The sequence below is a fragment of the Lissotriton helveticus genome, chromosome 6, assembly GCF_964261635.1.
Source record: "Lissotriton helveticus chromosome 6, aLisHel1.1, whole genome shotgun sequence".
Taxonomy (NCBI): Eukaryota; Metazoa; Chordata; class Amphibia; order Caudata; family Salamandridae; genus Lissotriton; species Lissotriton helveticus.
Window position 1 is genome coordinate 2,075,095,357 of NC_136067.1, and position 24,847 is coordinate 2,075,120,203.

Here is a 24,847-nt window from a genome sequence, read left to right on the forward strand (position 1 = left end):
CCTGCCTTGCAGTGCCCGGTGCACCCCGGCTCTGCCTCTGAGTCTGCCAAAAGTATGTTATAGTTCCTGCTATCAGTTCAGTCCTCCTCCTCTGCATTCCTAAGCTACTGAACTGCATCAATAGTTTCCGTCATTGTCTAGCCTTCTCGTCTCCATGTTAGAGAAATACTGTATTTAATGGTCATTTAGTATTCTTCATCACGCACTACATGTAGAATAATGCATGGTCCAGTCTTAGAATCAAGCTAGCTTTTCCCCTCATGACTTCTAGTTTATATCAACATGTTCCCTAAACATTAGATACCAGATAGGGTTTAGGTACATGTCGCTCCGACCCTCCAGACTTTAGTCTCTGCTCCTAGCACAGAGTTCGTAGCCCCCAGCTTCTCCTAGTAACACGTCATTGCCAGTTTTCGCGCACCATTAGGTTAGAGGTCCCGGCTCCTTAGGTAGCCCCCTCCAAAGTTTCCGCCCATTCATGACATATTCTGTTACGTTTGCATCACATGTCTATGTATACGCCCAGTTACACCTCTTTTTACTGTTATCTCTCGCGACTGCTACGCGTCACGCCTTCTACTCCACCTACTGTTACGCCTACTGCAATGTAATGCTATGTGTTTGCGCTATGTATATAAGTCAATGTTTTGTTATTAAATGTTAGCGCGCTCATCCCAGACCTAGCCCCAGCAGCTGCTGGGCCTCTTTTCCCCTGCTGGGCCCCAGTTGTCCTGCTGGGCCCTGTCATTCTGTTCCTATGCAGGTTGTCCTGATCCTGTCCTTATGCTGTAATAAACCTGCAGAAACTCCTACTACCTCGAATCTTGACTCTTATTTATTGAGCTATCTGTTATGCTATAAGTCTAGTCAAAAATAGGGTATTATTTATTTATTTACCACAGCTTGATCCATCACCGTTATTTATCTCACTGCCCCATCCCAGCTCAGAACCTGGCTATATGCAAATTAGTCTGTCCCTGGCCCAGTGCATCATGGGAACAGGGAAGACCAAACTACCAAGCCAATTCTTCACCAGAAAGGAGACAAGCTACCGGGGACCGGTTTCTGGCATTTCAGCCTCTTCGGCCCGGCTTGCTTGAATCCTGATGGAGCAGTGAGAAAGGGACTCATGTCTGAGTATACCCTGCCACACCTATAGTGGCCAAAAATGATACAGAAAAGGGGGTGGTGATGAACAGAGTGTCTGAATTAAGCAGACCACTCTTACCCAGTCCAAAGATCAGGGCTTGATCCATCACCGTTATTTATCTCACTGCCCCATCCCAGCTCAGAACCTGGCTATATGCAAATTAGTCTGTCCCTGGCCCAGTGCATCATGGGAACAGGGAAGACCAAACTACCAAGCCAATTCTTCACCAGAAAGGAGACAAGCTACCGGGGACCGGTTTCTGGCATTTCAGCCTCTTCGGCCCGGCTTGCTTGAATCCTGATGGAGCAGTGAGAAAGGGACTCATGTCTGAGTATACCCTGCCACACCTATAGTGGCCAAAAATGATACAGAAAAGGGGGTGGTGATGAACAGAGTGTCTGAATTAAGCAGACCACTCTTACCCAGTCCAAAGATCAGGGCTTGATCCATCACCGTTATTTATCTCACTGCCCCATCCCAGCTCAGAACCTGGCTATATGCAAATTAGTCTGTCCCTGGCCCAGTGCATCATGGGAACAGGGAAGACCAAACTACCAAGCCAATTCTTCACCAGAAAGGAGACAAGCTACCGGGGACCGGTTTCTGGCATTTCAGCCTCTTCGGCCCGGCTTGCTTGAATCCTGATGGAGCAGTGAGAAAGGGACTCATGTCTGAGTATACCCTGCCACACCTATAGTGGCCAAAAATGATACAGAAAAGGGGGTGGTGATGAACAGAGTGTCTGAATTAAGCAGACCACTCTTACCCAGTCCAAAGATCAGGGCTTGATCCATCACCGTTATTTATCTCACTGCCCCATCCCAGCTCAGAACCTGGCTATATGCAAATTAGTCTGTCCCTGGCCCAGTGCATCATGGGAACAGGGAAGACCAAACTACCAAGCCAATTCTTCACCAGAAAGGAGACAAGCTACCGGGGACCGGTTTCTGGCATTTCAGCCTCTTCGGCCCGGCTTGCTTGAATCCTGATGGAGCAGTGAGAAAGGGACTCATGTCTGAGTATACCCTGCCACACCTATAGTGGCCAAAAATGATACAGAAAAGGGGGTGGTGATGAACAGAGTGTCTGAATTAAGCAGACCACTCTTACCCAGTCCAAAGATCAGGGCTTGATCCATCACCGTTATTTATCTCACTGCCCCATCCCAGCTCAGAACCTGGCTATATGCAAATTAGTCTGTCCCTGGCCCAGTGCATCATGGGAACAGGGAAGACCAAACTACCAAGCCAATTCTTCACCAGAAAGGAGACAAGCTACCGGGGACCGGTTTCTGGCATTTCAGCCTCTTCGGCCCGGCTTGCTTGAATCCTGATGGAGCAGTGAGAAAGGGACTCATGTCTGAGTATACCCTGCCACACCTATAGTGGCCAAAAATGATACAGAAAAGGGGGTGGTGATGAACAGAGTGTCTGAATTAAGCAGACCACTCTTACCCAGTCCAAAGATCAGGGCTTGATCCATCACCGTTATTTATCTCACTGCCCCATCCCAGCTCAGAACCTGGCTATATGCAAATTAGTCTGTCCCTGGCCCAGTGCATCATGGGAACAGGGAAGACCAAACTACCAAGCCAATTCTTCACCAGAAAGGAGACAAGCTACCGGGGACCGGTTTCTGGCATTTCAGCCTCTTCGGCCCGGCTTGCTTGAATCCTGATGGAGCAGTGAGAAAGGGACTCATGTCTGAGTATACCCTGCCACACCTATAGTGGCCAAAAATGATACAGAAAAGGGGGTGGTGATGAACAGAGTGTCTGAATTAAGCAGACCACTCTTACCCAGTCCAAAGATCAGGGCTTGATCCATCACCGTTATTTATCTCACTGCCCCATCCCAGCTCAGAACCTGGCTATATGCAAATTAGTCTGTCCCTGGCCCAGTGCATCATGGGAACAGGGAAGACCAAACTACCAAGCCAATTCTTCACCAGAAAGGAGACAAGCTACCGGGGACCGGTTTCTGGCATTTCAGCCTCTTCGGCCCGGCTTGCTTGAATCCTGATGGAGCAGTGAGAAAGGGACTCATGTCTGAGTATACCCTGCCACACCTATAGTGGCCAAAAATGATACAGAAAAGGGGGTGGTGATGAACAGAGTGTCTGAATTAAGCAGACCACTCTTACCCAGTCCAAAGATCAGGGCTTGATCCATCACCGTTATTTATCTCACTGCCCCATCCCAGCTCAGAACCTGGCTATATGCAAATTAGTCTGTCCCTGGCCCAGTGCATCATGGGAACAGGGAAGACCAAACTACCAAGCCAATTCTTCACCAGAAAGGAGACAAGCTACCGGGGACCGGTTTCTGGCATTTCAGCCTCTTCGGCCCGGCTTGCTTGAATCCTGATGGAGCAGTGAGAAAGGGACTCATGTCTGAGTATACCCTGCCACACCTATAGTGGCCAAAAATGATACAGAAAAGGGGGTGGTGATGAACAGAGTGTCTGAATTAAGCAGACCACTCTTACCCAGTCCAAAGATCAGGGCTTGATCCATCACCGTTATTTATCTCACTGCCCCATCCCAGCTCAGAACCTGGCTATATGCAAATTAGTCTGTCCCTGGCCCAGTGCATCATGGGAACAGGGAAGACCAAACTACCAAGCCAATTCTTCACCAGAAAGGAGACAAGCTACCGGGGACCGGTTTCTGGCATTTCAGCCTCTTCGGCCCGGCTTGCTTGAATCCTGATGGAGCAGTGAGAAAGGGACTCATGTCTGAGTATACCCTGCCACACCTATAGTGGCCAAAAATGATACAGAAAAGGGGGTGGTGATGAACAGAGTGTCTGAATTAAGCAGACCACTCTTACCCAGTCCAAAGATCAGGGCTTGATCCATCACCGTTATTTATCTCACTGCCCCATCCCAGCTCAGAACCTGGCTATATGCAAATTAGTCTGTCCCTGGCCCAGTGCATCATGGGAACAGGGAAGACCAAACTACCAAGCCAATTCTTCACCAGAAAGGAGACAAGCTACCGGGGACCGGTTTCTGGCATTTCAGCCTCTTCGGCCCGGCTTGCTTGAATCCTGATGGAGCAGTGAGAAAGGGACTCATGTCTGAGTATACCCTGCCACACCTATAGTGGCCAAAAATGATACAGAAAAGGGGGTGGTGATGAACAGAGTGTTGTAAATAATTTTGTCCACCCTAAGCGTGGAAGGGTATACTCAGATGTGAGTCCCTTGCTCATTGCACCATCAGGATTCAAGCAAGCTGGGCCGAAGACGCCTGAAATGGCAGAAACCGGTCCCCGGAAGCTTGTTTCCTTCCCAGTGTAAGAATTGGCTTTTGTAGTCTGGTCTGCCCTGTTCCCATGATGCACTGGGCCAGGGACAGACTAATTTGCATACAGCCGGGTTCTGAAACTGGGATGGTGCAATGAGCTAAAAAACGGTGTTGGATCTAGCCCTGATCTCTTGACTGGGTGAGAGTACTCTGCTTAATTCAGAGACTCTGTCCATCACCACCCCTTGTTGTAAATAATTTTGTCCACCCTAAGCGTGGAAGGGTATACTCAGATGTGAGTCCCTTGCTCATTGCACCATCAGGATTCAAGCAAGCTGGGCCGAAGACGCCTGAAATGGCAGAAACCGGTCCCCGGAAGCTTGTTTCCTTCCCAGTGTAAGAATTGGCTTTTGTAGTCTGGTCTGCCCTGTTCCCATGATGCACTGGGCCAGGGACAGACTAATTTGCATACAGCCGGGTTCTGAAACTGGGATGGTGCAATGAGCTAAAAAACGGTGTTGGATCTAGCCCTGATCTCTTGACTGGGTGAGAGTACTCTGCTTAATTCAGAGACTCTGTCCATCACCACCCCTTGTTGTAAATAATTTTGTCCACCCTAAGCGTGGAAGGGTATACTCAGATGTGAGTCCCTTGCTCATTGCACCATCAGGATTCAAGCAAGCTGGGCCGAAGACGCCTGAAATGGCAGAAACCGGTCCCCGGAAGCTTGTTTCCTTCCCAGTGTAAGAATTGGCTTTTGTAGTCTGGTCTGCCCTGTTCCCATGATGCACTGGGCCAGGGACAGACTAATTTGCATACAGCCGGGTTCTGAAACTGGGATGGTGCAATGAGCTAAAAAACGGTGTTGGATCTAGCCCTGATCTCTTGACTGGGTGAGAGTACTCTGCTTAATTCAGAGACTCTGTCCATCACCACCCCTTGTTGTAAATAATTTTGTCCACCCTAAGCGTGGAAGGGTATACTCAGATGTGAGTCCCTTGCTCATTGCACCATCAGGATTCAAGCAAGCTGGGCCGAAGACGCCTGAAATGGCAGAAACCGGTCCCCGGAAGCTTGTTTCCTTCCCAGTGTAAGAATTGGCTTTTGTAGTCTGGTCTGCCCTGTTCCCATGATGCACTGGGCCAGGGACAGACTAATTTGCATACAGCCGGGTTCTGAAACTGGGATGGTGCAATGAGCTAAAAAACGGTGTTGGATCTAGCCCTGATCTCTTGACTGGGTGAGAGTACTCTGCTTAATTCAGAGACTCTGTCCATCACCACCCCTTGTTGTAAATCACATTATATGTAAGTTAGGGGAGACCGCTGAGTCACTGTAGGGGGTCGGTATGTGGCAGTAGATTTTCCCTTTTCCTCACAGGGTGAGTCCCCAAACTCGGGGGGGTCTACCAATAAATTAATCATGTTCATCTACATCAACAAATCAGCCATCATTTTGTCGTCTTTTCTAACCTCTTTCATTCATCAGTATTTATTTATTTATTTATTTATTTTAACGACTTGTAGAGCGCCTGGTGACCCGAAGGCATCCCCGCGCTGTAATGATTTTGATATCCAGATGAGATGGAGGAGAAAAAAAGAAGAAAAGAAGAGAAAGGGGGGGACGTTATTTCGGAAATAGAAGTGTTTTCAATTTTTTTCTAAAAATAAGATAGCTGGGTTCCAGTCTGAGGGTACGGGGGAGTGAGTTCCATCCGGTGGAAGCTTTCACAGAGAAGCGTCGGCCTCCAGTGCGTGTCTTTTTGAATTTGGGGATGTTGGCTAGATGTTCATTCTCGGACCGCAGGGATCTGGGAGCTATATAAGGAGTTACCAGGTCGCTGAGAATCGGAGGGCCAGCTCCATTAATCAGTTTGTAGGCCGTGCACATGGCTTTGAATTCCACCCTTTGACGCACCGGGAGCCAGTGCAGGGCTTTGATGGCAGGTTTAGCTGACACTCTGGAGGGAAGGTTCATGAGTAGTCGGGCTGCAGCGTTCTGTGTTCGTTGTATTTTAGCCAAGGTGGCCTCAGGGGCACCCTTGTACTTTACTCCTACCCATTCTGCAATGTCATGCATCCAGGATGCCGCTTATGGGAGTGTGGGAGGTGGGCCAATGCATCACTAGTCTGCGTTTACCCAACAGATAAGATACTACTGCCAACCAATGTTGGGTGTTGTGGTTCTTAGGATTAAGACTGACCCCCAGCAAATAGTCCAAGATTGACTCCTCCAATCCAATATTGGTCACCCATCTTACTGTCCTTATAAGTTAGCATTGCCTTTCCTACATCTATTGCAAGCAGGAGATCAGGTGGTGTAGATGCTGTGAGTTTGGAAGGGCTACTTAAATTGTGTGCGGTTCAGTTCAGAAAGTGAAAGTGTACCAATTTGAACATGGTGTTGCTAGAACTTTCCTGGACCATGAAGCAGACCTTTTTCCCACTCTCAATAAGCGAATGGTTCTTGCAAGTCATCTTCCCATCTGCCTTGAGCTCACAGCAGAAGCTGAAGTGAATCAGTCTGTAAAGCCCTCTATATGCGAGACATCAGGTGTCAGCCTAGTTCATTATCCAGCATGACCTTCCACGTGGCAGGTGGCCGAGGTGTCTCTGGGACGTTTGTCCATGTCTCTCTCGTTGTGTAACTGATTTTGGTGTCTTGCAGGAATTGGTTTGTACCTAAGTAGATACTCTTGCAGGCCAAATCGATTGGAAGAAATGAGTCAGAAGGATATAAATCTCTCTTTCCATCAGGCCAAAGACATCACATGCTCTATATTAGTAAATAGTATAAGCCACTGTAACTGTAGTGATATAGCAAAATATGGACTTTATTTTATTGCCGCCTCCCAAGTACACACCACCTGATGTACTATCTGTGGGGCAATGCTAGGGAGTGCCTGGTCCATCATGAGGTATGATGTTAAAGGTATGTGTTGATATCATGATGAGGAATACTTTTCTCCCAGTTGTCCATCTCAGTATACCATTTTGGATGCAGCTGGGCTGCGATGTACTAGAATTGTAGGTCTAGAAAACCAAGATCTTCTGGCACCTTATCGAATTTTAGGGTCTCGAGGTAAACTCTACTTCTCTTACTCGCCCAAACTAGGGAAATTAGGAAAATCAGGAGACAACTTGGAGTTTAAAGGTTGACCTCTATATAGGATACATCCAATTTTGTAATGCGTACAGGCAACAAGGTAGGAGAACGCTGTTGGCTATTGTCACTTTACCGATTGTGGATACCAGAAGTATATTCCAAAATTGAACAGATCCACCCTGATCAATCCACATCCATTTATGGAAGTTGGGATCCATGCACATTGCCTCCAGCAATTATGATCATCCAATGGTATTGAAAGCTTTTGTGATATCTAATGAAATAAGTGCACCGTCTAGCCGCAACTGTTAATGGATGGGATGAAGGACATAAGAGAACCTCTGCAGATTCGTGAAAGTGCTCCTGTGAGAAACAAAACCATAGTGGTCTGTGTGGACTTAGGAGTTCACCTGACATAGCAGTCAATTAGCCAAAGGTATAGATGGGTTTTAAATTGAAAAGACTTTATACAATCCAAGTTCATTTTTATTCCTATCTGGCTTTACCATCATTAAAATGAGATGACTGTGTATGACCATGACCCCTTCCTTGGTCACCCGCAGCACTATGCCTCACTAGACCTCCATTTAATGTAAATGACATTTACTCTCTCCAGATAAAGAAGGAGAGATTGATCTAACACTGCCCATTGATTTACAATTGGGTCCAGTGGCCTAGCTGAACAGCCTTTTATACCTGCCACCTGGTTACCACCTGCTTTCACTTGATAGCATTTTGCACATGCTAATTGACTTTTTTTCCGATTCACAATTTGAAAATGGTTTGTGCATAAAATAACGATTAAGAAATTGCAATTCATATCTATCACATCGCAAACATTTATTTTGATATTCCTTAAATATTCGGTTTCTTGTGAACATTTAAGAAATCCTTATTTTAACACTTTTGTGAATAAGGATTCCTTATTTAGCATTTGCAAAACAGTTTGTAACTGATTTCTGAATTGCTAATGCTTTGTACAAGAGGGACAAAAGTCCCAATTACGTTTCTCCACCTTCTATAATTAAAGTTAATAAACAAACTTTAAACACGTATTCAGGCATGCACCAATTTTGCACCATGGTTCATGTGAGAAGTTGGCCTGATATATGATGTCTCCAATTCTGGAACCACCTTGTATCAGTCCAAATATCCCCTTATGGTGTCTGGTTGTAAGTCAACCTTATAGACAAGCTATCTTAAGGGTAGCATAGACTAAGCAGCCTTAAAGGCTTAACTCAAGAGGTCGTGTTAAGCGAGCTGTTTTACCAATCACAATCCTGTAATATCAAATGAAAGGACACCACACAAGTATATATTATAAAAATATATGTATTTATTACTCACAATAATCCCCAGTACTCTTTATGAATAAAGGGGCACACGCGTTAAATCAAAAGCACAGTATAACATACAAAGTTGCACAATTATGGATGAGGGCGAGGGGCCACTCAGACCATATACTAAACAAGTGGTATAAGAGATACCAATCAAACAGTGGTTAGGCCTAGGGCCTAGGGAATCGCTGGGAGCAGTCGGGACAAGCAATGCTGAAGTCGGGAAAAGCCCGCGGGATTCGGGTGCAGCGCTGAAAGCGCACGCATGCACCAATGTTAGTCAATGGTGCGTAAAAGTTACACAAATAGAAGTTAAGGACACTTCCGCTGAACCTAGAGGGACAAAACTTAAGACACAGACCCTAGAGGTGTGTACCAGTGTGGGAACACCGGCGTTGCAATGTTACCTCACCCACAGGAAGCGGGTGCACAGGGTCGAAGTAGTGTTGGGTTTCGTCACGCTGATTCTTGGTGCTTGAAGCTGAAGAGGCTGCAGGCGCTGGGAAGGAGAAGTGTCCGGTGGGATCCAAGAGTGGATCGAAGTCGAAAAGTACCTGAAAGCAGAGGGGACAGAGTCTGGGTCACTCAGCAGTGACCAGGGTGGAACCAGGACGGAACCAGGCACTGTCGGGCGCAATCAGGTGGTTGTCGAGGAGCTTCTCTCCGCTGTCACGTGGGCTCTGGGGCATCTGCGAAGTCCAGGAGCAGGTCACGATCTGTCCCACGTAGGCTCTCACCGTCGGCGCTGTCGGCTTCAAGATTGGAGCAAACAACACTTGGCAAAAGCAATCCACGCGGAACCGGGAGATTTCTTCTCACTCGAACCAGGAGGGTCAGAGTGGGGGCTCCTTTTCAGGGGAGCTGGTGCAAATCTGGAGCAACCAGAATCGCAAGTCGTTTTTCAAGTTTTGTCGGCACAGGGGCCACAAGCCGGCTGGCAAGGGACTGGCCAACGCGTTGAGCCAAAAGAAGCAGAAGGGCCCCACGCAGCACTCGTCGAGTGTGGAGGGCTGAACTTCGGTGCAAGAGTGGCTCAGGGTTGGGGTTTCTCAAACCCCGGTGTACAGCTTCGAGGGTCACTCGTGGGCTGCACGGTCAGCGTCTCGTGGTCTTTCCAAGATGGCGTGCCCCACGCTTCCGGTCGCCTCCACGGGTCTCAGCTCTGCAGGGACTGTGGATCGGGCTGTTAGAAGGCAGGCAAGCTTGATCTCGTCGATCTCTGTCGCTCGAGTTCCGGCGGGAACTGCAACAAAGCAGACGTCGAGTGCTGGATGGTGCCTGTTTGCACAGGGTGGTCACTCCTTGACCACAAGGGAGATTCTTCAGTCTTCTACGTTGAGTAGGATGTCGAAGGGTCCAGAGTTTCGTTTCTTATGTTTCATCAGGATAATCTGAAGTGCATTGGCACTGCTCCCACTCTTATTCGAATCTGGGGGGCTGGACTACCTGCTAGGTCCCCTCCTATGGGTGGGACCCAGGAAGGGGGTGGATACACCCCTTTCCTTTGATCCAGGCTGTACTGGGACTGGGGCTGGTGTGCCCCAGAACCGGTTTGACCGGATTATGCAAGGGGAAGCCTTGTGCTCCCCATGCAGTGTCTGGTTTCTTTCAAACCTCCCTGCTACAATCCACTATCTCCTGTCTGGGGGGGTGTAACACCTCCCTGCGACAGGAAACCCTTTGTCCAGGCCCCTTGGGCTGACTTGTGTCTGTGGCAGAAGCATCCATTTTGTGGATCTGAGGCCCTTTTAGAAATTAACCGCATTTAAGTAAAGTAACATGTCTTACCCCTCTAGAGGGGTGGAATGCTATCCCCGTCGCCAGAACTGGTGAGGGGATAGTATTCCAAGTCGTATGACACCTTACACGACATGTTTTGATAAAGCCAAACCAAAGTTGCTATATAACTGCGAGGATTATAATGCACTTAAGAGTATATGGTATGGCATTATCCTGAAACAGCTTAGGGATTTGCTCCCGACGGCTGCAGACAGGCTCAGCTCATGCTAGAGCTCCATCTCACATTAAACCACGCACTCTGCCTCCACGATTGATGAGGCCTTCCATAGGAGTGGCTCACAGGTTTATATGTGTCCAGATATAGGTATACTATATCTAAGCAAGGGGTGATTACACCACCTTACCCCAGCTGAGTGATCAGCCAGTTGTGTCAATTTAAGAACCAGCCAGGGGTGGCAAAAGATATGCTGCAGCCCCTGGTAGGCCTCGGTGGCACCTATGCCCTGAGCACCTATAGTGCATGGTACAGGGGCTGACAAGGAGTCCATTTCCAATTGTGGTATGTACCTATAGCACATGTATTAATAATTTAGAGAGAGAACAGCAGGCTGGGGGTCCGATTAGCAGGCCCACAGCCCCAGTAGTCGAAAACCAGTGAAGCAAAAAGCAAAAATTTGGGGTGACCATAGGATAGCAGACCCTACTCTCCTACAGTTCACTTCTAAATTGTACGGTCATGGCGAGTCACACCAGTGAAGCCTAAGTATATTTGGAAGGTAAGGGATCTACAAGAAGAAGCATATATTATAAACAATACACACCACCACGCAATCGCACAGATCAAAAACAGTAACCAATAAGAAAAACACACACCAACATCCAACGGAATAAATATGATAAAAGACCTGCCATACATCCAACGCAGCACACACTTGCTATGTAGTTGGCCATAACTGTATTTGCAACAGCACTTTCCAACATTATACACCATGAACAATATACAACATATCCAAAAAATATCCAGTTCTTCCCATGTATTATAAATAGTCAACTTTCATGGTAGCCAAAAGCACTCGCCACCAGAAACACTACACACATAACTCTATCCACCGAGCAACAGGCATGGCTAGTGACCTAGAAGATGCTTATGCAACTGGCAAAGCCCTTCAGACATGGGGCCCTATTTTGAGTTCACGGACGAGTTACCACGTCACAAACAGAACAGGTAACCTACCCCCCCCGTATTACAAGTGCTATTGGATATAATGCACTTGTAATTCGGTGGATGGGATACCTGTCATGTTTGTGATGGAGTAACTTGTCTGCTGAACACCAAATTAGGCCTTTATTCCATAAACACCAAAATCATAAACCCACAATTCAATGAACAAAAAAATATAACTAGAACACATTATCCATAGGAAATCATGATCAGTAGAACCAGACTGTTTGCAGTGGTAACCCAGGAACCATGACAATTTTGTAGCATCTGAGAGTATATGACTGACAAAGACTAGCCTATAATTCTAGTGTGGACGAAGTACGCAATAGTAAGCGGCAATTGCTGCTTTTTTTTTAAGACGTGTGAAAGAAAATACATATGGGAGTTTCGAGCAGGCCGGGCAAAATGATTGCATAATTGCACACTTACTTGTGTTAGGATCACTATCACCTTCTCCTGCCTCTGGTGACTCATTGTACCAGACCTCCTCTTCTTCGTGCTTAATCCTCAAGAAAATGTCAGGACTAACAGCAGGGTAGCCTGGGGAAGAATAAAACATATATACAAATATGCATTTCAGGAAGAAAATGTTGTGTCAAACTGTGTTACGCTAATATACTTCAAATTCAGACCAAAGTCACTTTTGATATATCTGCCCTCCTTATTGCATTCAGAGATTTGTCATATGTCTCCGGCTTAGCTCATAATTAGATTCCAGGCCTTTGTACCCATACTGGCCAAGTTAACTACTCTGCTCACCGACAGGAGGATCAAGGGCTTTCATACCGAATAGATCCTTTTGAAAGTGCTTGGGCATGTTCCTAGTCTTGTTCTTGAGAAAGGAAAAGTTGGAGACAGAATCTTCATCTGCTAATAACCTTTCACACTACACCTGGCCTGAGAAGGCTCACTCCAGCAAAAAACAAAGGAGGATAGCTAGATGTCTGGAGCTAATGTGAGCAGGGGTTTCTTTTTCAACTGTTGGAAGGAAGGGATCAGGCAGCTGTGGTAGTTGGGGGCAGGGCTGAGAGTATCAAGGTATGTGTTTCAACAAATCACCTCAAAATACCATGGTGAACTACCCCAAAATGCTGTGTAGGAGGGTTGGGGGGAGGGATGGAGTGATAATGGGACATTCTAGGCTTGGACAGACATGACTACCGTTTTAACATTTTCAATCCCCATGTAAAAACCCCTGTACAAGATAGACACCTGAGAATTTTCTGGACGTGGGAGCAACGGCACCAGAGCAATGAAAGGAGAAGCCACATGACACCAGTGCACGGATAAACTTAACACATTTTGGGCCCAGCTGACACCCAGTGACTAGGAGTGTTTCTCCAGGGCTGGTGGCGGTGGCGCCCTTGCACTCTCTGAGGGAAAGTAGAAGGATGGATGTGCTGGGGGGTGGAGCGCTAGAGGGTCCCCCTGGATCTTTTTTAGAATGGTCCTGCAGATGGTTGACCTTCATCAGGTGGGGGCCACTGGCTTTGTTGCTGCCAAAGAATGCCCTGCAAGATGCCCAAAGCCATGTGGCATGCAAGAGTATGGCAGGGAGGGTATTCTGCTAGTAGCCTGAGGGGTATGGGGTGCTGGTGAGAACTCCCCAGGCGAAGGAATGTGCCAAGAGCCTAGACGGAGAAGAGGTCAGGCGTCAGGAACTAAAGGGACGCAGGCGGGTTGGATGCCCTGGATTTTGGGACGTACTAAGGAATAGTTTATCTGTTAGATCAATAGCACCTGTTTTATAATGGCACAAAAGATATGGCATCGAACCAAGATCATACCTGGAATGTAATATTCACAATGATCATATTGTCAAATCAGAAAACGATACCTAACGTGCCAGTCGGAAGACTCTGATTTAAATGATTAACAGAATTAATGTGAAACCCTGTAAAAATCGATCACCATAATGATGGTATAAATCCAATGTAACGGTGCATATTAGAGCCTTAAATGAGTATGGAATGTTTAATGTTGTAAAAAATGTTTGATTAATAAAAAAAAGTCAATTAAAAAAAGAAAGTGCTATGTTGTGTTCATCCTGGTTATGCCTCAGAGACAATATTCTGGAGACGAATTTCTATGCTTAAGAGAAGCAATATATTAGAATGAACTACTTTTCTGAAATTTGCAACCATTGAATCATAAGCTAGTTTATTATGTCTCATCTCAAGGATTTAGATACAGATTTTACAGGTATAATAGTAATTTTGTTTTAGCCCCAGTACTTTTTTTTTTTACTTTAAGTAATTTGATGTATTATTAATTTTTCATTACATCGGTTATGTTTATCTTATTTTTGGGTGGATTACTCATTTTAAACAACGAAAAAGTAGATTATATCAGGCCTTGCTGCAAACTAAGCCTATCTTACTTGTTATGGAGAACGGCCCCTTGCTCTCTGCTGTCCGCTCACTATCCTGGTTGTTCTTGAAAGACAAGTCCTTCTCTGGTTCAATCCGGAATAGGATGTCTTGGTTTACAATTGCGTAGCCTGTTGGAAACATGATTGACGTTAGGCAACTGTCCAGTGCAAGAATATTAATGGTAACATCACACAACTCCCAGTGGATGGTATAACGCTCAAAAGGAATGGAAAGCAAAGTCTTGGCAGATAGCAACATCCTACGTTTCTGAAAAGTTGAAATGCTGTATTGGATGATTCTTGATTATCCTGGAGCTTTCCTACCAAAATGGGATCCCTCTAGATCTTTAATTTAAGTTCTAAGGTACCTTCTTCCACAGGACCTAATGTCCTTGCCACTGGGCATATGTGCATACAAACAGCAGGTCTGAATCTGAGTGAAGGAGAGGCAATCTTGAGCATTGTCCCTACCTATTCCATGGATTTAGCTTGTATATGTGAGTATGGGGTCTTCAAATATCTACATCGCCAAAGGATCTGACAGGTACAAGGCTCTGAAAGAATCTTAGGAATCATCATGGCACAATCCTTTGTTAGACTTTCAGAGTCAACCCTGCACCTTTAGACATTCCTAATTGCAAAGCCGAATCAGCACCTAGGCCCTTCTTCAATCAAACTTTGCATCCGCTTGAGATATATTGGGATTTTACACAGCTCTGATTTACTCCATTGGTTTGCACGCCATTTCTCAATGGGGTTCTGTATGTCTCCCTATCTTTTGTTACACATAGTAATACTTGTACAATGTGCTTTTCTTCAAAAGGTGTCTCATCTAGTGAGTAGAATGCCATCATTGCCTTATTTCAAATCATCCTCAAAGAGCAGTCGCTCCTTCAGTATCTACTAACACCTCTTCGGCAACTACACTGAGAAATTCGTCAACGCCCAGTCCCTCATGTAGCCCCTACAACTTAGAATATGTGACTGCTTCCCATCCATCCGGTACAGACCTATGAAACAAACGTGCCGGAAAGCAGAGAGAGCGTGGAGAAAAGACCGCTCTCAATCTAAGAAATTGGAGTACAGGGCAGTTATAATGCACTACAAGAGGGAGATAAAACTTGCTCAAGCCAAATTTTATGAAAATAAAATTAATATGGCAGCCAATTCACCTAGGGAAATTTTTAAGATCGCTAAATCTCTGATATCCCTTCCTGTTGAGAGACCTATATCAGAGGGGGCGCAGGCCCGCTGTGAGGATCTGGCCACCTTCTTCTCACAGAAGATTCAGGCCATCTATTCCCAATTAGCAGCAAATGATGGGGGCACTAATCCTCTGCCCACCTTAGACTCAGATCTGCCTCCATCCTGCTCCCTGGCTTCCTTTCCTCTCCTGGACCCTAAAACTCTAGATTCTCTTGCTCAGGTCACCTCAGGATCTCCAAATGACCCTGCTCCTCCCCAGACCCTAATAAAAGCAATGGACACCATCCGCCCCTGGTTGCTGGAGGCTCTTAACATCTCCATTACCTCCAACTCTGTACCAGCTGCCTGGAAGTGTGCAATGGTAAGGGCCCTGTTAAAAAAACCGAATTTGGATTCTAACAACCCATCCAATTTTCGCCCTATCTCGCTGCTTCCATGGATGAGCAAACTGCTGGAGAGGCATATCAACAGAGCATTAGGGGAATATTTGGAGTCCAACAAATTGCTTCAGGTCTCCCAAACAGGGTTTCGACCTCAACATGGCACTGAGACCGCTCTTTTAGCGGTTACGGAGGCAGCGAGAGCCATAATGGACCAAGGTGGTAAAACAGCTATCATACTCTTGGACCTCAGTGCCGCGTTCGACACTGTGAACCATGCCACATTATTACATCGTTTGAGTGGCTTGGGAGTGTCGGGCGCGGCCCTGTTGTGGCTGACCTCCTTTTTGGAGGAACGCTTCTTCCAGGTATTTGAGGGCGAGGCGACATCATCAAAACATCTTCTCAGCTGTGGGGTTCCTCAGGGCTCCTCCCTGAGCCCCACGCTGTTTAATGTTTATATGCAGCCTCTGGAGAAGATCGTTCTCCCCTTTGGTGTGCGGATAGTCACCTATGCAGACGACACTCAACTCGTGGTCTCTTTGGACCACGAGGGGGGTTCGTCGAATACCTTGGGTCCATGTCTGGAGGCTGTAGCTGGGTGGATGCAACTTTCCCACCTCAAGCTTAATGGGGAGAAGACCGAGATCATGGTGCTTGGTAATTCCTCCCCTACCTCCTTCCTGGATGACTGGCCTCTGTGTCTCGGTACTCCCCCCCCTCCTAAAGAGCAGATAAAGAGTCTGGGAGTCTGGTTGGACAGAGCGCTAGACTTCTCGTCCCAAGCTACCATCACTGCCGCGGTATGCGTGGGGCTAATGAAAATGCTCCGGAAAGTGCTCCCGCTGCTCCCATTTCAGGCGAGGAGGGTCATGGTCCAGGCCCTGATTCTCTCCCGCCTGGACTACGGAAATGTCTTATATCTTGGGGCCCCGGCAACAGTGACAAAAAAACTGCAGGTCACTCAAAACTGCGCCGCCCGCCTACTGTTTAATATTCCTCGCTGGCAGTCGGCGAGAACTGCCCTAAAGGAGCTTCACTGGCTCCCAGTGGCCTCAAGAACATTATTCAAGGCCATGTGCATCCTGCATAAATCCCTTCATCAAACTGGCCCGGCGGTACTGTACCCTCTAATACCGCCGTATGTGCCACTTAGAACCCTACGTTCAGCATCACTGCATCTGGCAACCAAAGGAAAAATCAAGAGAGCTAGATGGGGCGGCCGCTCTTTCACCTATTCAGCGGCTAAAGCATGGAACTCCCTGCCCCTGTCCCTCAGGAAAAACAGCAACCTGATGTCATTTAGGAGGGAATTGAAAACCCATCTGTTCTCAAAAGCGCATTAATCCCTCCCTGCAGCCGCACACAGAATTCAGTCCCTAGCGCTGCGAGGCCTTCGGGTGGTTATGCGCTATACAAATGGAATTTTCAATTCAATTCAATTCATTTATGTTCAACTCCACATTGACTAAAGTATTTCCAGTCTCAGAATGCTCTTTCCTAACTATTTGGTTCCTCTGTCTTCTTCCACTTATCACCCTCCACCTCCACCGGTGAATTACACTTTACAAGCAAAATTAAAGTGAAGTATGTAATCAGCATCAGGCACTGACTAATTGGATTATGCAGGTGTGCATCTCACCACTTCTAATGTATCAGCATCAGGCTGCCATCCTTCAGCATTTCTGTTGTCACTGAAGTCAGGCTTACTGAACACCGGACCTGGAAAATGTATCCCCCTTACCTTCCACATTGCAATATGTCTGATCAACATGCTGGCCATAAGCAAGCTTGATTACCGCAAGAGCCTCCTAGTCAACTTCACACAGAGTACAATCTTCCCTCTGGCCAAAACTATCAATGAGGCTACCAGCACAGATAGTAATCTATTTTCTCAGACATATACCCAATTATTTCCTTCTATCACAAGGGCAGGTATCTCTGGATGAAATACGGAGCTCTTTTTAAAATCCTCAACTAGATTTTACAGCACGGCACCAACCCTTTATCTTTGCATAACCTCACCTGCTACATGCTAACAAGTGTTATCCTCCACAGACCTTAAATACGTTGCTCTGCCTAAAGTGCAATGTTCTCACCCAACTTCTGGCCCTTTCTTTAAACTATTAGTACCGCACCCGAGGGGAAATGGAATGATGAAAATAGGGTCTCAGTGACAAAGACAGAGTAACTTACCCAAGGATATGAGGGCCTCATGGATCTCCTTCATCACTTTCCTATAGAGCGCCTTCTGCCACTCTTGCAAACAATCCCACTCCTCCTCTGAGAAATATACTGCAACATCCTTGAATGTGACAGTCACCTGAAAAAGAAGACAGACTCCATCCATGCTTAATTTATAGATAAGAATATGAAAGAAAAACGAGATTTGAGTTTTAAGTTATTTGGGGTTATCTTTACTCTAGCGAACGAAGCATCACATATCTTATAAACAAAATAAAACATGGGTGTAAGAAATTGAGTTACAAGTGGACGGGGTAAATACTCACCTCATGTAATAATCATAACACTTGTAAGGGTGAACAACTAAAGTCACTAAATAAACCTAACCCCACCCTCCTGGTAGCTATGGCACGGAGCAGACAAGCTTGGCTTAGACGCAATGTATAGAATTTATGCAGTACTAAAAAAGCAATAAAAGTTGAAATGCCAAATTATAAATTTCCCAAAGGCATTCGAAAAATAGAGTAAAATGTAATGTTCAAAAAATGACAAAAATCCAACAAGGGGAAACAGAGATATGAATTGCTTACGTTTTAAGTAGAAATAGCACCAACAAGCACACAGTGCCTATGATAATCAATGTTCACGATAGCCTGGGATCTAGGCACAATTTGACACTAACCACGATGGAGCGTGGGTTGGATTCATCAACCAGGTTCATCCTAGTAAAATATATATATTTTTTTTTACAGATTTATATATAGTGCAAACTTGACCCAAAGGTATCGGGTATCAGAGCGCTTTACATAGCACCAGTTGCGTTACATGAGTACACATTCATTTTTGTTAGGCACCGGGAGATTAAGTGATTTGCCCAGAATCACAGGATGTTCAGCATCATTGCCAAGATTCGATCCCAGTTCCCCAGATTCGAAGTTGACCGCCCTAGCCGTTAGGGCAACTCCTCTCCCCTTTACCTTCTGACTTTGTCCTTTAAATCAAAAGCCACCACAAATCTCATGCACAGCAAACTCTGCAGCGCACTGTACTATATAGTGGCTGCTGAGTGGAACAATAGACGCCACCTCCCTGCAAAATGTCTGAAACACCAATGGGAAGTAATAATATACTAGCCTTCGTTCTGAAAAGACAAATGATTGGGAGATTAAAAAGGGAAATAAAAAAACGAAAAAGGCATGGTGCATGAATATTCTCAGTGGCTTCCCAGGATTGATCACAAGCATCATACCCTTTCCAATATACCAAAAAAAATAGGAGCGCCCATAACATACTTGAAAACCGCATATCTCCTCAACGTCATATTCTTCCTGTCCATTAACAAGAAATGAAGGAGGGGCAGAGAGGATCGGCCTTCAAGAGGACTGCTAACATCATCTGCGAAACATGAGATACTGGTTTTATTTTACAAGGAGGAAGGCAAAATTGAGTGAATAATCTTTTAAAACAGCAAAAAACTGAGGGCTTAATTTCTTCGAAATCCTCCTCATAGACATAAATTGTGACGACAGCCAAACCTTGTCCGCACTGTTATATTCTTGGGCTGCAATTCCTTTTTAATTAGATATCACTTGCATACGAACCTTGGAAGCTTATAAATTAGCAGACAAGTCCTCCATGCGTTTTTAAGGCAGAAAAAAAGTGCAGAAGCTTCAGGAACTAATATGTTATCCTCTATTTTAAAGGGCAATACACAAGGTTGTGTACCATAGATAGCAAAGATGGAACCCCTGTGGCAGAATGCACAGCATTATAATAAGTTGACTCCATAGTTGGTATTCAGCTTTCCAGTTATCTTAGAAGTATTGAAAAAATATTACAGCTACTGCTGTAAAATGTGATTTATGTGTTGTTTCTGTTCTTTAGTCTGTGGGTGGTACACTGACATTGCTTGCTTTATTCTTATCCCTCTACATAAGGTTTTCAAAAATAAAGAGATCTACTGGGAGTCCTGATCTGAAATGATGTGCTCGGGTAATACATGGAGACGGAAACTATCTCACATAAATACTTGAGCCGCTTCAAAGGCACACGGAAACTTAGGCAATGGAGTGAAATGAGCCATCTTACTAAAAGTGTCAATGGTTACCATAATGACATAACACCCTCCAGAATATGGAAGATCGAAAATAAAATCAGTAGAGATAAATGACTACGATTCTAAAGATCTTAGAGAACCTACTGGTGACTGTATTGCGCACTTTGCGTGTGCACACATATAACAGTAACCCACATAATGACTTATTTCCTCTTTAAAGGCTGCCACCAAACATCAGGAGATACCCATTCTACTTTGGATTTTACACCAAGATGTCCTTAAATAAGGGAGACATCATACATCCTGATGATCTGTTATCGGAATTCAGGGCACTTTCGTACACATAATAGGTTGCCCATCCTTAACTACAACTTCTGGGTATTGTTGTGAAAATGTTGGTGGACTTTGTAATGTAAGATATGTCTCTTATACTCTATCAAGAAAAGATTAAACTCCCATAAAAAACCCAGTGGAGCAAAGAGTCGGTAGTGGCGCTTGCTCTTGATGATTAGTCTCAGGAGAGCGCCTTGATGGTACATTAGCTAGAATATTTTGAGGCCAAGTAATGTAAGGTACATGAACGTCAAATTGGGAAAAGTAGTAAGCCCATCTATTACGCCTGCTGCTGCGACATTGCATATTCTATATTTTTAATGCCATTCAGATTTTTACGACCAGTACATAATCTACGCGATGTCTGGTCTCCATTAACAATTTCCACCACTCTGTAAAGACTTCTTATTAGTAAGAAAGTCCTTCTCTAGAATAGAAAAATTAACATCACAACTAGTGCAAGAATTAAAGTAGAAAAAGACAGGATGTTCTAATTTGTCATCATTCTGTTTCTGTAAAAGAACTGCTCCAATGGCCAATAAGAAGCATCCGTTTCTACTATAAAAGGAAGAAATGGATCAGAATGATGAAAAACTGGAGCTGTAACAAAAGCTTCCTTTAGCATAAAAAATGAGAATCCAAAGAATCTATTAATAGGCACAGTCCACTGTAAAAATAACTCTTTATAAATTGCTCATAAAAACTGACAAAGCCAAGGAAACATTGGATTTCCTTAATAGGAGTAGGAACCAGACGATTTGTGGCAGTTGTACTCTTACAAGGATCTATCGAAAGACCTTCCTCAGAAATAATGTAACCAAGATATAGAACCTTAGTTATCTCAAAGACACATTTGTCTGGCTTACATACAAGGTTGTGGATTCATGATCATTATAAGATCTTAGTGCATGTTACTTATTACTTTACTCCTACTCTTCATATAAAAAATGTGCATCTCTCCAATGCACTACCCAATATTTCACCCTAGACCCCTCTCAGTATATCCCCTACCACCATTTGACTAATCCCAAACATCGTTCTACTACTAGGATCTCCAAACTAACCCATTCTGCTACTATGATCTCAAATGTATTTATGTATGCGTTTTTATATTGTGCATACTTTACCCAGAGGTGTCTGAGCACTTTACAATAGAGCAAAGTATATAGGATCAGACATTGTGGTTACATATTTACAGAGTATAAATGTACTGAAAATTACACTTTGCATACTAAAGTTCGAGCGATTAGGGTTACAAAAGTACATAGTCCACAGTTGAGACTCTTCTTTCCTCTATCCCTCCTTGCATCACCCCAATCCTAATTTTACTAAGTTCTCAAAAACAACCCTTTCTAAATTCTTACCTCATGTATCCCTCCTTAGACTCATCTGTGACCTCAGTTTACTACTAGGACCTCCTAACTACTATGCTTTCCCAATAAACCCTTTCTAGACTTTCCCTCTTCTATCCCTCTATTATTATTTTCAACCCAACTAAGGGGTCCATTAGGATGACGGGCGGATTGCCCCCGCCAAGCTGGCGGTAGCCTCCGCCAGCCTGGCGGGGGCAATCCGCCCGCCATCCTTCCCTGTATTCCCCCCCCCGCCATATTAGAATGGCAGGGGGAACCACGGCGGAGCAAAACACCGCCCGCCACTTTTCCGCCCGGTCGCATTGCGGCCGGGGCGGAAAATGATTAATATGGTGGCGGTGTCAAGCAGACACCGCCAGCCATATTATGATGTGCATTTGGCAATGCCTCTCCGTGGCGGAAAGGCAGGCGGACTTCACTCTGGGGGCCTCGTGCGGGCCCCCAGAGTGAATGAGAGTAGGGGGGTGCACACAGGGGGTACCTGTGGTACCCCCCTTCATTTGCATTTACAAAGCGGCAGGCACCGCGCGGTGCCTGCCGCTTTGTAAATGCACATTTAAAAGTGCTTTTTCTGCATTGTGGCGGGCGGTGCTGAGAGCACCACCCGCCACAATGCTTAACATGCAGGATGTGCCCGCCACTGTGGCGGGCACATTAATACCATCCCCGGGACCCCCACCCGTATGGCGGGCGGTCCCGAGTCCCGCTAGGATGACGGGCGGACTAAGTCCGCCCGTCATCATAATGACCCCCTAAGACTCACATATCCACTACTCAAATTAATTCATTCTTCACTATACAAATTCAACATTAATCCTTTTGGGTTCTGGAGTAGCACGTTACTTGCCGAAAAGCGGTTCAACACCTCGTCAGATGTAATAAGTGCTATATAAATACAATTATTGGGGGGGGGTGGCTTAACGGCCAGAACTGCTGATTTCAGGGCTGGGGATCGAAGATCGATTCTGTGCTAATCACTTCATCTCCCTGTGCATAGGGCCTGGATACCCTCAATGAGTCGCATGAAAGAAGAGACAGGCCGCACCTCAATTCTTTCCACCGTGTTTTGTTTATTAATAGTAAAAACACCCAACGCTTTTCGGGGCTCCTTGGTCACAGGTCAACGACTTGAACTGAGTCGCAGCCCGTCCCTGCTTTTATGTGACTCCTGTATTTGAGATGGGGAGTGTTGAACAAAATATATATACAAATATATAATATATACATATATATATATATATTACAATATGCATTGCCATGCTCTTTACTTGTATCGCTTCTCATTCCAAAGTAGGCCTATTGCCATTGTCAATGCTGTTGTATTTTGAAGACTGTATCATATCAGACGTGATGTCTGGTGTATACTTTAATGGCAAACGTTTCCAGGGCTAGACTGGTGCAGGGGCCTCAGCCCAGCCTGACCCTCTGCTCAGGGCTCTGGTGCAGGGGCCCTCGGCCCAGTCTGACCCTCTGCTCAGGGCTCTGGTGCAGGGGCCCTCAGCCCAGCCTGACCCTCTGTTCAGGGGCCCTCAGCCCAGCCTGACCCTCTGCCCAGCCTGACCCTCTGTTCAGGGGCCTCAGCCCAGCCTGACCCTCTGCTCAGGGCTCTGGTGCAGGGGCCCTCAGCCCAGCCTGACCCTCAGCTCAGGGCTCTGGTGCAGGGGCCTCAGCCCAGCCTGACCCTCTGCTTAGGGCTCTGGTGCAGGGGCCCTCTGCTCAGGGCTCTGGTGCAGGGGCCCTCAGCCCAGCCTGACCCTCTGCTCAGGGGCCCTCAGCCCAGCCTGACCCTCTGCTCAGGGCTCTGGTGCAGGGGCCCTCAGCCCAGCCTGACCCTCTGCTCAGGGGCCCTCAGCCCAGCCTGACCCTCTGCTCAGGGCTCTGGTGCAGGGGCCCTCAGCCCAGCCTGACCTTCTGCTCAGGGGCCCTCAGCCCAGCCTGACCCTCTGCTCAGGGGCCCCCAGCCCAGCCTGACCCTCTGCTCAGGGCTCTGGTGCAGGGGCCCTCGGCCCAGTCTGACCCTCTGCTCAGGGCTCTGGTGCAGGGGCCCTCAGCCCAGCCTGACCCTCTGTTCAGGGGCCCTCAGCCCAGCCTGACCCTCTGCCCAGCCTGACCCTCTGTTCAGGGGCCTCAGCCCAGCCTGACCCTCTGCTTAGGGCTCTGGTGCAGGGGCCCTCTGCTCAGGGCTCTGGTGCAGGGGCCCTCAGCCCAGCCTGACCCTCTGCTCAGGGCTCTGGTGCAGGGGCCCTCAGCCCAGCCTGACCCTCTGCTCAGGGGCCCTCAGCCCAGCCTGACCCTCTGCTCAGGGGCCCTCAGCCCAGCCTGACCCTCTGCTCATGACCCTCTGCTCAGGGCTCTGGTGCAGGGCCCTCAGCCCAGTCTGACCCTCTGCTCATGACCCTCTGCTCAGGGCTCTGGTGCAGGGGCCCTCAGCCCAGCCTGACCCTCTGCTCAGGGCTCTGCTCGCCCTGATACTGTGCTCAATGAGCGGGTATGCTTGCAGGTCACAGTGGCCGGTGCCATGCCGGGTTTAGCTGTCCCCTACGGTGACTGACGCTCTCTGACCCCCGCCCCAGCCCTCCACCCCCCAGGCCCCTCCCCGGCCCCTCCCCGGCCTCACCTGCTCCCTCCACCCCTCGGCTCTCATTGCAGGCTTCATTCCCATCACAGGAAGTGACAGAGGGGCGGGCCGTGTAGAGCTCAGGGCTCGCGCATGCGCAGGGCTCTGCCGCTCTCGGATTGGTCGGCCGAACCACAAGAGGGCCAGTCACTGGACGCGTAGCTTTAGAGGGATGGGCGGGTCTTCGGCCGGAAATACGTAGAACTAAGTTAGAGTTGCAACCGAGCAGACAACTTCCACCGGCTCCGGGCGGGCGCAGCACGAGGCGCGGGGAGGGGAGAGGGGCCCGGGCGCGGAGCGGCCCTGCCCTGCGGGAGGGGAGAGGGGGCCAGGCGCGGAGCTGCCCTGCGGGAGGGAGACGGTGCCCAGGCCGCAACGTGCGGGCTCCGGTCCTGCGGGAGGGAGAAGGGGGAAGATACAGCGGGAGAGGAGGGAGGGGAGACGGGGCTCTGGCGGCAACGGGCGGGCCGAGAATGGAAAAGATACCGAGGGAGGGGCGGGCCTGCGGGAGGGAGTCGGGGAGCC

General features: G+C 47.2%; 1 protein-coding gene across 3 annotated transcripts in view; it reads right to left on the reverse strand.

The window, feature by feature from the left end:
* LOC144764018 (uncharacterized) overlaps nucleotides 1-24,442 on the reverse strand; it is a 284,209-nt gene extending 259,767 nt beyond the window's left edge. For 2 of the 3 annotated variants that reach the window (XM_078650148.1, XM_078650146.1), the window contains exons 1-4: nucleotides 24,323-24,442; nucleotides 17,956-18,082; nucleotides 14,183-14,302; nucleotides 12,232-12,342 (exon numbers count right to left, since the gene is read on the reverse strand). In XM_078650148.1, the coding sequence (XP_078506274.1) occupies nucleotides 12,232-12,342; nucleotides 14,183-14,302; nucleotides 17,956-18,082; nucleotides 24,323-24,367 (403 nt within the window). In that variant the 5' untranslated portion in view covers nucleotides 24,368-24,442. The remainder of the gene's footprint in view (nucleotides 1-12,231; nucleotides 12,343-14,182; nucleotides 14,303-17,955; nucleotides 18,083-24,322) is intronic. The other variant, XM_078650147.1, reaches the window with a different exon arrangement.
* Nucleotides 24,443-24,847: the final 405 nt, after the last annotated feature.